This window comes from Nuphar pumila, chromosome 6 (assembly GCF_984573655.1).
Source record: "Nuphar pumila chromosome 6, dmNupPumi1.hap1.1, whole genome shotgun sequence".
NCBI lineage: Eukaryota > Viridiplantae > Streptophyta > Magnoliopsida > Nymphaeales > Nymphaeaceae > Nuphar > Nuphar pumila.
Genome location: NC_143254.1, coordinates 25,056,182 through 25,073,902, shown reverse-complemented (window position 1 = coordinate 25,073,902; position 17,721 = coordinate 25,056,182). Strand labels below are relative to the sequence as shown.

At 39.6% G+C, this 17,721-nt stretch overlaps 1 protein-coding gene across 1 annotated transcript; it reads right to left on the bottom strand.

Annotated features, from left to right (window-relative positions):
* Nucleotides 1-1,851: 1,851 nt before the first annotated feature.
* LOC149834397 (small RNA 2'-O-methyltransferase-like) lies at nt 1,852-17,455 on the bottom strand. Its single transcript, XM_090009355.1, has 9 exons — nt 17,096-17,455; nt 14,826-14,915; nt 13,906-14,098; nt 13,410-13,617; nt 11,476-12,479; nt 11,207-11,358; nt 10,982-11,098; nt 3,298-3,435; nt 1,852-2,590 (listed from the first exon to the last, which is right to left on the bottom strand). The coding sequence occupies exons 1-9, from the start codon at nt 17,453-17,455 to the stop codon at nt 2,144-2,146; spliced, it is 2,709 nt and encodes a 902-aa protein (XP_089865481.1). The 3' UTR covers nt 1,852-2,143.
* Between the last annotated feature and the right edge of the window lie 266 nt (nt 17,456-17,721).

The following is a 17,721-nucleotide window of genomic DNA, read 5'->3' as shown; positions in this document are numbered from 1 at the left end:
TAGAGCACATCAGATCAGTTTAGTAACCGGATATGTTGCATCCAAAACTGAGTCTAACCCCAAACCAAATTCAAATCTAATCGATTGTCTAACATGATCCATACAAAAATATATCTGATCGGTTAATGGGATTTGGATTCAGTAGTACTTTTTTTCTCATCTGGCTCTGGATCCAATAAGGCTGTATTCACTAATGTAGATACAATCCAAGTCCAACCCCTTTACATTCCCTAGGCTTATTATCTAGTGCTTCCACTTGGACTCAGGCTTGGTTTCATTCAAACATTTGGTCTAGTAATCTGGATCTGGTTTTAGACTTGAATAGGTCCAACCATTTTTATGTCATATATATATATATATATATATATATATATATATATATATATCTTCTAGACCATTTATCTCATGGACCCCTTTAGAAAACATATTTGCATGTGTTTTTTTGTTTAATTTAAATCCATAGATGTGATCTCTATGCTTTATTTAATGGAAAACATGTATTAGTTTAAGCATTTTTGAGGTTTAGATGTGTTTTTAGCCTAATGAGAAAATCAAGAATTCTTGTTAAATTTATTCAATCCAAAGCACGGATTTTACTAAATAAGCAATGACAAGTACATCTACAAGTTTGGATTATACAAAAAACGCACAAAAATATGCTTTTTAAAGAGGTCTGGGACGGTCTGGAAGATACACTTCACTATATATATATATTTAACGCTGCTTTTATTAGGTTAATTTCAGTTTTGACGAGTTCAACAATATAGGTTTTCAAACAGCTCAGGTTTAGTAGCAACTGGCGACAGCTTATTCTCATATGTGAATCTTAAAAGATCTGAATCTCTAGTCGGGTTGATGCAGGCTTGTCTGATCAGACCTGAATTAGAATAAATATTTTTTTATGGTTCCAATTCAAATCCATTCCTTTTGCACCTTTTACTTGTAAAACCCTTCTTTCTGATTTTTTTTCACCAGAACCAGTACTACCATGTGGATTTTGGATACATATCCAACTCTACTTCACTGGGTTTAGTTTGGATCAGGATTGAATGCATTGATGTCAAGGAAAAAATTAAAATTTCAGTTCAGTGAAGGCAGAGCCTTATCCTTCCAACTACAAAGTTTTCAAACAGGTTGTAGGGCAAAGGCTTTGACTATTCCTTTATGAGATTGCCTGAAGGTTCAATGTTCAGTAAATCCCCCTGGTGTTTTGGATCAGGTGATATTGAAAATCAATATCGGTAGTGATTTCTAAGCGTTTTGTATCGGACACCAAATCCCCTAAAATTCTTTTGAATGGGCGATTTGGCATCCGGCACTTGATCCACCAGGATGGGCGGTGGATCTTAAAAATCACCATTAACAGTGATTTTGAATATCACCTGATCCCATCTGGCCAGCATCGCCAATCCTTTTCCTGCAAGCCACCTACATGCAGCCAACCCTAAAACTAAATCTGCCCTGTTTAACTAACTGAATGTAGAAAGACGTTAGCAGACACAACAGATGCAGGATCAAATGCAAGTGCAAGCACTCACATATTGGCAAGATAGTCTCCAAACTTTGGAACACATCTGCAATTAACATGGAACATTGTTAAGGTATGACACCTGATCATAGTAAAAAATCTCCTCTAGAACATAAGCAAGAGAAGATCTTGCAAAATTTCTCAGGAAGATCTCGGGAAACTACCAGGACATACAAAAATAGAAAATATATATAGATTAAAAAATGAAAATATATAAATAATATAAAACTAGGCATTAATATTGGCTAAATTTTCAGAACAGATAATAAAAAGTTTTTTTTCCAGTATGATATCACCCTCCAAAATATCAATGCTATTTTCAAAACATTGACGGCAAGCTACAAAAGAATGCTGAGAATCCTGGATCTTCAACAACAATTAGAGAGAGAAAGTTCTTCAATGGCCACGGTTAATTAAACTGGCTTAAATTTACAATCATAAAACAAATCAAACTTGAATTATACAATTACCCTCTGAATGTTGAATAAGCTCTCTGCCTATATACATTCTTCTATGATGGGCAATGCAGTAAATATTTCTTGATACTGTATTAACAAAACTTGCTCAACAAAGAGAATCGAGACACTAGACCGCCAAAATTGAAGGATCCAGACATCAACACATGGAGCCCCATTCCCATCTCACTTCATAAATGTGAGATGAATCTTCATTAGAAGATCCCTTTGGTGCCCCATCTGATTCATTTCTTCGGAAAACCGCAATCTGAGAAGCAAAGCCCGGTTCAATGTCAGCTGACCCACCTACCCCACTGATTTCAACGCTGTAATTGTGCCTTGATGCAAGATCCATTGCCCATTGGTTGAACTGTGCTCTGGTCCACTCGAACTTGTGATCATGGTTGCGGAACCTACAAGGCTGTGCTTGTGTTTTCTCTCCCAGGCCATCGACTGTAGAAGCGGGTTTCATTTCTGTAGCATTCCTCTGCAGTATTGAGTTATATTCATGGTTGGGTGTTGAAACTATAAGGATCCGTGGCCAGAAAGAACTCAACACAAGGTTCCCGAAAACACATGCTTGATCCTCCTCCATATGCTCAATAACCTGCCAACTGAAAGTTAACCCCAAAGTTGCCAAGGAAAACATGGGTCCTGTCCTTCACACCTCATCCCCAAGTCCGTGGTTTGAAATTTGGGCTAAGATCCATGGTGCATTGCTATCAAATATCAATTGATGGCCCTTTTTGTTGTTTAGATAGCAAGTTCACTTAACCCCAACTGTTATGTTTTCTATCATAAAACATTTTATTAATCATTATTTTAAACATATTTTAATTATTAATTTTAATGTTTTTATTCCATTAGTATTCTTAATATGCATTTGAATGTGTAAAGCATGAAGAATGGATAACTTGTTTGATTGTACAGTCATAAAATCATGTAAATGTAATCAATACATCCACATAAATTTTGGTGAACAAATAAAATATTGTGAACAAATTGTTATAACTGATAATTCATCATAAAATAAACTATCTTTGTTTCTCAAAAGTTTTCCAATTTGCTTCCTGGTTCATTTCCCAGTTCACTTTGAGATTCATTTCCCTTATATTTCCTGCTGCTCTTTCATATGATCCTAAAAGACCTTTTTTTCAGCTTCCATTTCCCATAGTGATTCCCATTTTCAGTATTCCTTTCTGGCAATCTTCCTCGAAACCCTTGCATATTATTAATTTTTTGCTACTAAGAAGAAACTGTAGGGATAAACTGCGGACAAGTTTGGGCAGCAAAACCTATGGAAAAAGGACATACCTCCAAACAAGTTCCAATGTCGAATCCATATAGCCGATGATCAAATTGTGTGATTGAACCTTCATAAAGCACCGCAGCCTTGATGTTTGCACTTTGAATCATCAAATCTGCATTCCTGCTCAGATTTGAATAAAGTGTCTGCAAAACCAAAGATGGCCAACAACAAATTAGAGAAAATAGAGGAATACCTCAGTGCCTTACTGTCAAAGAATGGATGGATCATAGGGATGCCATAGACAGAAAGCATAATAACCACAAGAAAACTGAATATCAGAATAAAACAAGGGGGAGAGAGAGAGAAGAAGAAGAAGAAGAAAAGTACTTTCCTGAACTTGGACTGTGATTTGTATGATTTATAATTGACTCTAACTGATCACAAGCTAAAGGGAAAAAACTGTGAACTTGTTCTCATTTTGCCCAGCTTGTTTTTGTCAAGTTGTATATATATATATATATATATATATATATATATATATATATATATATATATATATATATATATATATATATATATATATATATATATATATAATGATGTAATAGGTAATACCCTCTAGGGGTATTTTTGTCATTTCATGGCATTGTAATAGTTGTGCCCATTAGGGGAACTTTAGTTGTATTACTTTATTTTATTCTTTTTGTCTTTTTTTATTTTTATAGGGACTATTTGGTCAAAGACTAAATAGAGTTGTTGAGTTCTTTTTTGACTAGTCAATAGCTATGTCACATGGGTGCGGGTGCGGCACTTTCAAAAAACTTGGGTGCGGCAATATATATATATATATATAAGTCCAAAAGTTGGACTTAAATGACCCTGGGTGCAGTCAACGCACCCAGGGTCAGGTTGACCGCACCGGGTGCTGCACCCGCATCGCGTCGACGCGAGTGCGGCACCCAGTTGGCCGAGCCCCTGTGACAAGGTCAAAAGATATGTTGGACCAGTCCACCAGCTTTATTTGAGACTACCTCTTGTGTATAAATAGGGGTGAACCCCCTTGTTCTCCAATGATCTTTTAAAGTATTCTAACTCACTTTGTGAGTATATTATGAATAAAATGTTATTGTTTTTATTCTTGTTTTTGTGCTTTAATGCATGGTATTGCCCTTCGTGGCTGTTTGTATTGCCTATGATGGCACCTTGTATTATCTCATGGTGAACTTGTGCATGTGCACGTTGTGTTTGTGTTATTGTAAGCCCCTTGTGGTTCTTGCTTTTGTTTATCCGCATACTTCATGATAGTTTTACATGATCTTTTTTAAATAGAAAAAGTTCATAGATAGATATTGATGCAGTGGGGCGCCGACTGCTGCGGTTTTTGGGTGCTGAGTGGAAGCGCTCGGCTCCCACGACGTGCACGGTGCAGAAAACAAACGAATAGCAACCACCGTAACACAGTTGTATAGTTTTTATTCCAATGAACTTTCAAATAAACAATAAACTGAATAGTAATGGGTAGAAAGTAACGACAATTCTAGAATCTGAAAATCAAATGAAGAAAATACTGACAGAAGAAAAGACAAAAGGGAAATCTGCTAAAAAAATGAAAGGTTGTTGTGTTTTTCAATATTCTCTGTCGCACAAAACCCTAGGAGAGGGTTTTAAAAAAGTCAACTGGCGGATTCGGGTCTCGGGTCCAATCATGGACTCGAGACGGGATCCAGGTCTTCTTCTTGATGGATTTGGGTCGTCCGGGCCGGAGTGCCTCGTACTCGTCTGGAGTGGGTACGCAGGGGAACCACTTCTGGCAAATTGGGTCCGCTGCCTGGGTCAAACGGTATGGACCTGGGTCCATCCTGCCCTGCATCATTCTCCCCTGGTGGGAAAGAAGTCGGCTCTGACGACTTGTTGTCTCCACAGTAAGCATATAGATCAGACACATTAAATGTAGGAGAAAGGTGCCAAGTTTCGAGCAGCCCAAGGAGGGAAGATCGGTCAGATAGACCCGCTAGCCGGGGCAACCCGACTTTCTTGGTGGGAAGAAGAACTATCCTATGACCCTTAAAGACAAATGTGTACGTATTCCTACGGCCATCATGGATGGTCTTATGGTCAAACTGCCAGGGACGTCCCAATAAGATATGACACGTACTCATGGGCGCCACATCACACCACACTTCATCGTGGTAATGCTTCCCCATAGAGAACCGAACTAGACAACGTAGGGTGATGGGCACCTCGTTGCCTTTCTTGAACCATGCCATTTTATAAGGTTGGGACAATTTTTCTGTTTTTAGGTTCAAGGGGGACACGACACTCTCGAACACCATATTCTCGCACGCTCCGGTATCAATGATAACATCACACGCGCGCCCCTCACAATTGCATCGGGTTCTAAAAATATTATTTCACAACCATTTTATGGGGGCCGACTCTCGGGATGTGGTCAACACATGACGGATGGTTAACAAATTTTCGATGCTGCCATTGAACTCTACAACTTTCACCTCGTCATTCCCCTCAACAAGCGACTCACCCTCGCTCTCACTGTCAGACGCAGGCTCAACAATGCCCTTCTGCTAGATGGGTGTTCTTACTCATGGTGGGACACTAGGACGTAATATGACCTAACTCTTGACACCTAAAACAACGAACGGTGGACTCACTGGGTTTACCCCTGGATCTGGTGTGGTACGCTGGTCCAGACTGATCGAGTTTGCTAGGGTGGACTTTGAGTCTTCTTTCCTAGGGGAGCTCGCTCCCCTGGTTGGGAAACTCAACTTTGGGTGACTGGACCGATCACTACGGGAAGTCCTATGTTTCTGCCTCCTTTTCAGTTTCTCTTCTACATTCATGGCATAACCACTTGCCTGATCCAATGACTCGACTGTGATACAACTGAAATCGTCATAAATAGCAGGACGGAGACCAGAAATATACCTCGTGACTTGCTGGCGAGCGATCTCCTCGATCTGCACTCGTAGGGAAAGACGATGGAACTCAGCAGTGTAATCTGCCACAGTATTGGTGCCTTGACGCAGGGTCAGGTACTCTTTGTAGGCTCTCTCTGCGTGATCTGACGGCACGAACTTAGACTGCATCAACTGCTGCATCTCTTTCCAAGTCTGTATGTGCACAAATCTCTGCCGCTCCCTCGACCTCTGCAGCTCAACCCACCATGTCTGTGCTAGGCCTCTCAACAGGGTAGAGGCTAGGGAGACACGACAGTGCTCGGCGACCTCATGGTAGTCGAAAAAGAACTGGACGACATATGACCAATTGAAGAACTGCTCCGCATTGAACCGACCCGCGAATTCTGGAAGCTCTAACTTCACCCCATACGTGGAGGGGCGCTCCGGTGCTCTCTGTTGACGGGCCTCCACCATGCTCGCAGGGTACTCGTTCCAAAAAGTATCATCGTCCCACACTGCTCTATCATCGCGGTTCTACTCGCCTGGTTGCTGGTGTTGTGGTACTCCAACAACGGGTGGATGGCGCTCAGGTCGCGCTGGTCCCTGATGAATCTGCCTTGGTCTGGTTAGCCCGCGGGTGGGGGCCATCTGTGGCTGACGCTGTTGCATCGGGATGTAAGGCGGTCTTACTAAAGGCGGACGGGTTTGTTGGGTCTCGGGCTCTAAGTGGATAGAGACGGGGTAAAACAGGTTTGGATTATGACAAGGGTGTTGGACCTGGTTTAGGATCGGTAAGGGGTTAACGAGTTGGTTTGAGTTTGGGTATCTGGTTGGGTTGGTATAGGACTGAGATGATTCACCCGACTGGATATGGATCGGGCCTAATCCTAAACTATTCGTCGGACCCAAATTTGGATAGGTTGGATCAGGGATCGAGTTGTGGGGGTAAAAGGCTTGGTTTGAACTCGATCCACGATCCATACGATTATGGGTCTGGTTTTGACCCGGCTCAAAATCAAACTGGAGCTCTGTCCGGGTCTGATACAAGTTTGGGTCGGTATAGGATCCGTTTTGGGGTTCAAAATTAACGGGTTGGGGCGGATTCGTAGGAAACTGCGAACCGAACTCAACTGGGTAGGTTGGGTAGAAGGGTGTCAGACCCGCTCCCGAGAACCCAAAGGGTGGTCCTCGGTAATCGGGTCTGGACCCAATTAACATAGAGTCTTGACCTGACCCTAAGAGGTCAGATCCAACCCATAAAGGGTCAGCCCCCTTAACCTGCAGGTGGGTTGCGACAGTACCCCGCGCACAGGTGCTGGGAAGGTCGACAGACCCTCCCCAGCCCGGGCTAAGGCTGGTGCGCCGGCTGCCTGACCCGACGGCACGGTCGAGCCACGCGGGCGGTGCCCGACCTGCTGCCCTGCTACGTGGGTCGGTGCCAGGCAGGCGCACTCAAACTGCGGTTGGGGAGCCCTGCTTCGGTCTGGTCCAGCATCACGTTCAGGCCACGCGTGTCGTGCCCGACCTGCAGCCCCTGCTGCGTGGGTCGGTGCCAGGCAGGCGCACCCAAGCTGCCGCTGGGACTCCCCTCTTCCCCCAGCCGAGTGGTCGTCTCGCCACAGGCCATCATCGGTACCTCGGAGTGGGGCGATACGAGGCTGGCGTTCCTGCGCAGTTCCCTCCCTGCGTTTTTCGATGGCGCGGCAGCCTGAAGAGTTGGTTGGGCTGGACCGTCAGCCACCGCTTCAACGAAGACGACAACATTGCCGCCCCTAATCGGATCCATTTGCTATGTAGAAGGCGTAGGTGTTGCCGCCGACGACTCAATCCTCGCAACCCGATCTTCGACCCCATCAAGTCGTCGGGAGATGCCGGCCACGTCCCGGCTGATACGCAGCACGTTCTCTTGCATCTTCGTCATCATTTCCATCATCCGCAGCATTGGATCTGCGTTGTCGGCATCCTCCTGCTCGAGTTTCGTCGCCGGATCGCCCATGCAGTGGGGCGCCGACTGCTGCGGTTCTTGGGTGCTGAGTGGAAGTGCTCGGCTCCCACGACGTGCACGGTGCAGAAAACAAACAAATAGCAACCACCGTAACACAGTTGTATAGTTTTTATTCCAATGAACTTTCAAATAAACAATAAACTGAATAGTAATGGGTAGAAAGTAAGTAACGACAATGCTAGAATCTGAAAATCAAATGAAGAAAATACTGACAGAAGAAAAGACAAAAGGGAAAGAGGGAAAGCTGCTAAAAAAAATGAAAGGCTGCTGCGTTTTTCAATATTCTCTGTCGCACAAAACCCTAGGAGAGGGTTTTAAAAAAGTAAGCTGGCGGATCCGAGTCTCGGGTCCAGTCATGGACCCGAGACGGGATCCAGGTCTTCTTTTTTATGGATTTGGGTCGTCCGGGTTGGAGTGCCTCGTACTCGTCTGGAGTGGGCACGCAGGGGAACCACTTCTGGTAAATTGGGTCCGCTGCCTGGGTCAGACGGTATGGACCTGGGTCAGACGGTATGGACCTGGGTCCATCCTGCCCTGCATCAGATATGCATATGCATGTGTAATATCAATCATTGGTTTTGTTCTCCTTAGGTTTGGAACTTTTGGACAGGCTTGCGTAATAAAATACAAAAGCACAAGTAGATGCCTCTTATGGGCTTACAAGAACACAATAACACAAGAGTACAATGACCTCTTATGGGTCAATACAAGATCACATACAAAAGAGCTACTTATAGGCTTGAAACACAGGTAAAAATTAAAGTATCTTATTGCCAAAGAATGCTTGAAAAAGCATCAAACGAGAGAAGGGGGAGATCCCCTTTATATACAACAAGAGAGCTCAATAGAGCCGTTGGGAGCATCCCAACGACTAGAAATATAGTCGTTGGGAGCTCCCAACAACTCTATTTGGTCAAAAGACCAAAAAGCCCTTATGAAAAGGGAAAAAGAAAAATAAAAAAATTTAAAAAAGACAAATGTGCCCCTAAAGGGCACAACCTATTACAGTGTGAAAAGACAAAAATACCCCTAGTGGGTATTGCCTATTACAATCATATATATATATATATATATATATATATATATATATATATATATATATATATATATATATATATATATATATATATATATATATATATATATATATATATATATATATATATATATATACATACATACATGTAAATACATTTATTCTTAACATCCTGATCATGGAGGTTGGACTTCTCTGAAATGCACTTAAGGCAAGGTTTAGGTTTTGTGTCCTCTCTTTGCATGTGTCGGGTTTTCTCAAAATATAGTTTTGCAAAAGATCCAAATAAGTCTTGTAGCTTGCATTTCCATAGTATTAATATCTAGACCAATGGTACTAAAAGCTTCTTATATAGGTGGGAAGCCCGCTTCCCGGAAACTCGCTTCGGAAGCATGATACTCCTCGCTTCCGAAACTTGATGAGAATCTCGATTCTCCCACGCTTCTCCTACGCTTTCCACATGCTTCATATATTCTTTTTATATGTTTTCTCACTCTACTTTTCATGTTTGTATGTGTTTCCTCTCATGCTTCTCACTCACTTCCATGTGCTTTCTCTAAATTAGAGATCATTTTTAGATTTTGTTACAAATTTAATTCTTACACTAAAAAATCATGAAATTTAAGAATAATCACTTTTATTTTAGTTTTTATTTGTGTTCAATTTCAATTCCCATTCAATTCTTATATTGCTTTTTTTTATTCATCGCTTCCCACTTCCTATACATTTTAAAATGCATGGCTTCTCGCTTCCACTTCCCGTGTTGTTTTCAGCTTCCCCTTCCTAGTCTGGCAACCTTGATTTTGACCAAGGTGTAACCACTTTGGGATTTACATGTTGAAACAAGTCTATGAATTGTTTTACCCTTGGTACTTGCTCCTAAATATTCAAACTATACCTCACTCATTCAAGTCTTAGTTGATAATGGGAAACTCAGGTGCTCTCCTTCAAAATGTGGATGTAATGGATGTGCCCATGAACTTATCTGGTAGCATACTACTACTATGGCTCATCACCATATGTCCCAGACTCCCAGGTATATGGGGTCAGCCTTGCTCGTTAAATCTCTATTACATAGAAAGCACCATAAATATCTGATTCAGACAAAACCCCATAAAAATAGGGGGTTTCACACAAACAATCACATGAAAATAGGAATGCATAACCTCTAGGTGAAAACCTTATATACCTTTCCACTTACATAACCTATAGGTGAGAACCTTATATACCCTTCCACTTCTAGCTTGGTGCAGAGCACCAGCACGTTTCTAGTCTGTTATTCATCTTATCTAAAGTTAAACTGCATGTCACATAACCTCTAGGTGAAAACCTTATATACCTTTCCACTTCTAGTTTGGTGTAGAACACCAGCACATTTCTAGTTTGTTATTCATCTTGTCTAAAGCTAAACTGCATGTCATTACGCCCTTATATATCCAGTCATGGATCTGATGATGAATTGTAGGTAACAAGCAGTCCAATTGTGACACAATACGGGATAACAATAGCAAGTTAAAGGCTGATGGAAGGTGTAAAAGGACATTCAGGTCGGAAATGAGGAACAACATGAGGGCCCTGAAGGATACAAGCAAGCAACAGTGAAGGATAATTTCAAGCAAAGATCACCTGTACACCAGATTCTGGTATTGGCAGTCCCTAAGTTATATAGTCTTATAGAATGCAAACTTTTTGGAAGCAACATAGCAGAAAACACAGAAGGGAAAGTATCAACATAAAGAAACAAGCCAGATAAGTGAAATTAGAAACAAAGAAAAAGAAAACACAATTCAAACCTTTGCAGCACGGCTGAGACTCTTCTGTGAAATGTCAACACCTGCAATTTTTTCCAATGTTGTGTCATGATGAAATAAAGCATCCAGCAAGCTGCCTGACCCACATCCAAAGTCAACCTGAAAAATATAAAGTGAGAACCCTAATTAACACTGCAAATGAGATGCAAAATTCTTAAGACAAAGCAAGCCATCACATCAAGAAAAAATAAGGTATTCAAATAATACCAAGGTAGTAGCCTGCGACTCTCTTATATGTCTTAAAGCATACTCCAGCCTTTGTTTTGATAAAGGAGGATTAAAGAAAGCCTGCTCCATCCTATCCTCCATCGGCTCCATGATTTGCAACAGCTTTATACGGTATTCCAGGAACCCATCATCTACAAGAGTAATAGAATGTTCATCATCAGCTTCTAAAATCCAGACAGAGTAAGCCAAGACCAAATTATAAAATTTAAGAAACAAATATAACTAAGCATAGGAATTATGGAACTTACAAGCACAAGATAAAAGTGCTGCTGCACTTTCACCAGAAGAAGCTAGTATCAACTCCTTAGAAGGAAGCACTGTACTGAAAGTAGCAACTTGGTTAACAGACATCTGATTTACACACTCTTCAAGATGGCAAATCACAGCACCGGTCCCTATTTCAAACTCAAATTGTTCTTTGCTGTCCAGACAATTTTTCTGATGACCATTCACCCAAAAAACAGCATAGCTTATGCATGCTAAAGATCCACTAGATGCACAGATACCAGAATCAGGACCTTCAATGTTAAAATGGATCTTTCCATTCTCCTGCACTAAGCTTGGTTGGTCTCTCCCAAAAAACAAACCTAATGGTCTTCCATTTCTAGGAGAATTTTTCTGCTGAATATGGTGAAGAGACCCATACAATACAATTTGTTTTGAGAATTGTTTTGAAAAATTTGAAAGTGAAACACGAACTCCATGAGTGTCTTCAAGACCAACCAACTTCTCTATTGGCAAATCAATTTGTTTAAAGCACATGTTCAACCAACCCAAAACCTTCAGGGCAGCATTCTGAACAGCATCATTCTTGCTTCTGTAAAAATTCTCAGGAGGGCATTCTATTATGACATGCTCATCCTTTGACAGCACTCTTGCCGAACATCTATACAGAGATTTGATTATGACATCACCACCAGATTCCCCATTCTTTTCACCACCTAGCGCCCTACTTTTCAACTCATCTACCTCAACTGGATTTTCTGACTTCAGCTTTTGATGTGTTCCTAACGCCTCTGATGGTGGTTCTGAAGAACTTATCGAGAACACAGGTTCAGACAAATGATGCTGATGACAGAACATGCAGAGCAGGTCTCTTGGCAATGAGCCCCTCCAGTTTGAACGTGTCGTAAAATTCACAGGCAACTCTGCTATGAGCATTGCATCTCTCGATATCTTGTAATTGCCATCAGGAAGTCTACTAAGAAGCATTCTGGAGACAACTATCAATATGTCATGTAATCTAAAGATTCTAAACAAAAGAAACCAGATAGAAAAGTTCATAAGAGGAAAATTAACTATTTGCAATGAAAGTCACTGCCTGTATTTCTTAAGCATAAAAAGAAAACACCACAGGTTGAAAAGGGTGGAATCTAGGATCAGTCCATTTGATTTTAGCTGATTTATCCAACCACAGAAAAATTTACACATTTAGTTTTCATGCCATAAATAAGGGTAAATGCAACAAAGAAGAAAGGGTGTCCCAATCAAGTAGACAGATGTAGCTACAACCTAAAAATGGACACATCGAGAAGAGGATAATGAACATTCACTAACAGAACAAGATCATGCAAACCTAAAAAGGGACACAATTAAATGCATCAAGAACAGGATAATGGACATTCACTAACAGAACAAGATCATGCTAAACCACAGGGTTAACTGAATGTTGGTTCATTTTAAACCACATCGCAAGAAGGGAATAATTTGACAAAGAAACCAGATACATTGCCAACAGCTTTTGAAGATGAGTGCACCGACCTTAAATAGCCTCACAATGAGCCCAATTAGGTGAGTTTAGTAAATTTAAATACAATTATCACTAATACCTGAACAGCAAAATTATTATTGTGGGAAAACCTGCATTACAGTTTACTGCTAACATAAGACATAAGGTTATAACCTCATAACATGCATTATTGCATGTCAACAATTCGCTAAAACCATTGGAGCAAATTTACTTGTTGCCATGATTTATGAAGTAACACATCAGAACCTAATACAATGTGCAGAATGTGAATAATGAGTGAAAGAAACAGCAGCCGTCCAGTACATTATATTAGATAATGAATACACCATAATGGCGTAAATCAATCCAGAAGGAGAAAGAAATCTGAAAAACAAGAGATCCAACAGTGCAGAAAGGCTAAGACGAAGACCCATCTATGCATGAAATACAGACCTGTAATAGGAATCAAGCGAGACACTTTCATGGAAAAGGCTTCCTGCAGACCTCCATGTGTAACCAAGGGTCACCAAAACTGCATCTCCATATACATTTGTTCCAGAGAAATAGGAAGCCCTGACATTTAGAAGTGGCTCCAAATCAACAATTTCTTTAACAGTAGAGAGATCCTCCAGAGATGAATCATAATTCAAAAGTGGAGTATCTGGAACAGAAAAATATAATCTAATCTCAGAAGAACCTTTGCCAATGGCCCTGTAATAGAAAAGTGGATATATAGTCATAATTTTCACTAGTTTAATATTTCATTTAGAAACATGAAATGATAATTCAGTTCTGGAATGTCAACCTCCTACTTACCTTGAAATTAAAACTTGAGAAGAATCACTGACCCCAAGTTTTTGGGCAATAACATCCATATAATATGCATTAGAAGAAAGTTCGAGTTTAAATACTTCAACGGGTTTCTCCATAGGGCAAGGTATATAAATACCATCTGTTTGAAGGTTTTCTGTGGATTCTGAATGCTTTTCGATCAAAGACTGTATGACCCCTGCAGGGTAAGGCGTTTGTCTTGATACCCAGAGTTTATCCCCTGAGGTACATAGAGAACCAGACTGTCTTGCAGACTTCATTATAAGTGCCAAAGATATTACAGGATCCACTTCAGCTTTTGGATTGATGGACTTGCACAAAGTAAAAAGTTTGGCATCGCAAACAGAAAGGATAGAAGCAGGGAGCAAACACTGAATGCAACTTTTTTGCAGAAGTGCCGCTCTGAAGTGAGCAACCAGTGGATGAGGTGATTTGAGAAACTTGACAACAAACAGGAAGTCAGAAAATGTGAATGTTAGAGAATACGTTGATTTTTTCATCTGAAACCAGCTATGTACATAACATTTCCAATCCATCATTGACATTCGCCAAAGCAGTTTAGTTCCCAAAATAGTCATCAAGATAATTAGACAAAACAATACCCTGAGAGTGTACTATGAACCAAAATGCCTGTGGCATGTCAATTTCTTTTAAATGATAATAGTTCTCAATGAACAGCAGAACAGGTGAAATGCAGCCAATTGACAAAAGTACATAAAAACACAAGAAGCATACTAGAAGCTTTTCACTTAAAAGATGAAACAAATTAGAGTTCTGTTGTCCATCCTTTTACCACTTAAAAAATAAAAGGAATGTACCTTTTGTTCATGCTTTCAAATAACATTTCAAGTACAACAAGCACAATATAGCATAGCTACAAGTATTGGAGCTTAGGAACTCATAATGTATTCCCTCTGTGCTTTAAGCATAAGTAGAATCTTCCATCTACAACTCAATCATTATTCAAAATAGCACAAGGATAACATATAGCAGGGTTCTAAGTTCCAATTCATTGAAGTAGAATGCTAAGACACCAACCTCATCTGTAAATAAAAAAGAAAGGCGTTCAACCAATTCGGCCCATCGCTCCTTTATTGTAAGAGTGCTTTCTGAGGACACAATACCAAGCTGCAAAAAAGTGAAATAGGAAACAAGAAAACATCAATTAGATGAGGAATATCATTTTTACTTAAGTGGTGCTAGACAGCAACTTCCTAGGGAGGAGAAGGATTCATGAACATTTACTCCAACAAATATTAGATTTGAATAGACCCAGTGGCCAAGATGAGGGAGTGTGTGCTCTTGGTGCTCCTTATTAAATATATATTGAATACATCCAATTGCTAAGATAAGATGAGTATGTGATCTTTGGTGCTCCCTATCAAATATACTTAAACATCAACAACAACAACAATAACAACAATGATAATAAATCTATTTTTATATCAATTATAGCTATACTATTTCTAAGCTGCATGTTGACATGAAGTTATGAACTAAGTCAAGAACATTTGTACTAATTACTAAACAACAAGAAAAGCCCTTGTGTGAAGCTTAAAAACTAGAAAACACACAGAACTTGCACAAAATGGATAAAGTCAACATAGACCAATTTGATCAAGTAAACAATGGGCAGGTCCAACATGAAGGGGGTGCCATTCTATAGCCCAATATTTGTATCCTTTGCTTCTCCCAGTCCATTATCATGATATAAACTTTTGGAGGATTTCATATAGTATTTGGATCTTTAGTTGCTTCTTTTCCTGTTAAATTATATACCTTATCATTTGAGGTCCATTCAACCAACTCCCGACAAACTTCCTGACCATGACCATTTCCATAAATTTGAGTCTTTCTTCTAGGTTGACTAGGATATTACATACTTCTTGATGATTCCCAGATACATGTGTTTATACAATCTCCAATAAAGATAGATTCATGGCTTTCAAGTTGCCTTGCCTTTGACACATCATCATTAGCTCATTCCTAATGAGTGGTACATCTTCAACTCATCCTACTTTCATTGATCAATTTGTGTTCTTTGATTTGTATCCAAATGCACATAACACCCACAGCCAAAACATTTCATTAATTAAAATCTAGCATTTTCACAATTAGTAAATAACAAGGAGAATGAAAGGCTTATATCCACAAACCTTTAGAACATCAAAGATAGTGCAACTTCATTAACTGTCAGTATTTTCTTTCTGTCCCTACATTTTGTTGTGAAGCGTGTAGGAATTAAACTTACCTTTCCATCTCATTTTCTCATAAGTAGATCTAGAATTCATGTGATGAATATTTTCCCTCCCATCGCTACCAAAGTAGCAAATGGAATGCTTGAAATGCATTTCCAAAAAAAAAAATTTAATTCTTGAATTCATGTCTCATGAAAAATATCCAAGTAAAGGTAATTGGAAACAAATATGACATTTGAAATGATACCTAGAACCAGAAAAGGATTCAACTGGTGCAGGACCCCAAACATCAAAATGAATAAGTTAGGATCTTGAATATTTTGTGGCAACCTGGAAGAATATTTTGTGCATGGACTTATCAAATTTAGGATCCTCAATCATTCACCATTCAAGGAGAAAGAAATATGACCATACAAAATTGAGATAATGTCATGAATCACCTAAATCAAGGACCATTAAAAATAATGAAGCATAATGCTTCCAGAAGACAATTCTCACACTGACCTATTCAAACATAAAACAGACCTAATTGAGTTGGCATTGGTCCCCCAGAATGGTAGCTTTTTAAATTATGCAACTCAACCTTTTTCATACTTATCTAATCTAATTGGAAAACTAAAAAAATTATGCTTCGCGATTCCATAACAATTTTCACATTGAACCCATAAATGTTTCCTTATTTTCAGTAACAAAAAATATTTTTCCAATTGATCCCACAAGAACGTGAACAAGCCATCCTATATGAATACAAACAAAAAGAAAAAGGCAATCATGTATGAAGTGGACTTGAGACATAAAATGACTTAAGGAAATCGAGCAAAACAAACAATAAAATAATTGTACACTCAAACCATGTGTTAAAAATGAAAGGTAGAAGAAATAAGAGTATGTTTGGCTATGAGTAGATTGTCAATGTTTAATAGATAAATTGAAGTTCAGATAATTGTGTTTCATGTAACACAAAAAAATACACCGAATGGAGGGAAATAATTATGATCTTCTATTTAAAACTTCAATCATTCATGAAAGTGGCCAGTTTTTTCATTTGTTGTTCACAGAACATACTAAAACCTGGTGAAATTTTAGACAAAATAGTAGTCCTTGCACTACCATCCTCAAGCACATGAAGCCAAAAGCACAAACAGAACTGATAAGTAAAGAGGTATCAGCAAACATGGCCACAACCTTCTCTAATGCCATCTTTGCTGCAGACTGCTCCGCATCTTTCTTCCGAGTGAAGACATCTGAAACAACCATAAACTCAGGAAGTTCCAAGCGACAACGAAATTTGCACTGGCTTTGCTGTGGTATAGCCAATCCAGGACATGCATTCCTTGCCGATTCATCATGCACTTCCTCAGTTCTATAGCTTGCCTTGTTACCATACTTTTCGTTTAAGATGGCCTTCGGAGTAGCACCTGCCTTCTGGGGTGATGCTTTCGGAGTTTGATCCAGTTGCATCAATGCCATAATATGGCCTTAGCCTAAACCGAACTAAAAACAGAACATAATTTACCTTCTTTCAGCAAAACATGAACAATCCATATTAACCATAAAACCTAAAATTAAGCAGAGTACCTCCCTAAGAACAGTCAGATACTTTAGCTGAGAGATATGACATTTAAATCACAGGTAGGAACAAAACAAAGGCATTAATACAATCGACAATATGCCCAAAAGACTGATAAGTAGAAGAAATGCCTCAATCAAATAACAGATTATTCGGTACTTTAAAA

What these genes read in the sequence shown, in the direction of transcription:
- LOC149834397 (XM_090009355.1), bottom strand. Translation starts at nt 17,455, where the DNA reads ATGGCATTGATGCAACTGGATCAAACTCCGAAAGCATCACCCCAGAAG. An exon ending in AGTCGCAGGCTACTACCTTG is followed by an intron (nt 11,099 to 11,206) that starts GTATTATTTGAA and finishes TATATTTTTCAG; the next exon opens with GTTGACTTTGGATGTGGGTC. An exon ending in GTCTCAGCCGTGCTGCAAAG is followed by an intron (nt 3,436 to 10,981) that starts GTTTGAATTGTG and finishes TTGGTTTTGCAG; the next exon opens with ACACTTTATTCAAATCTGAG.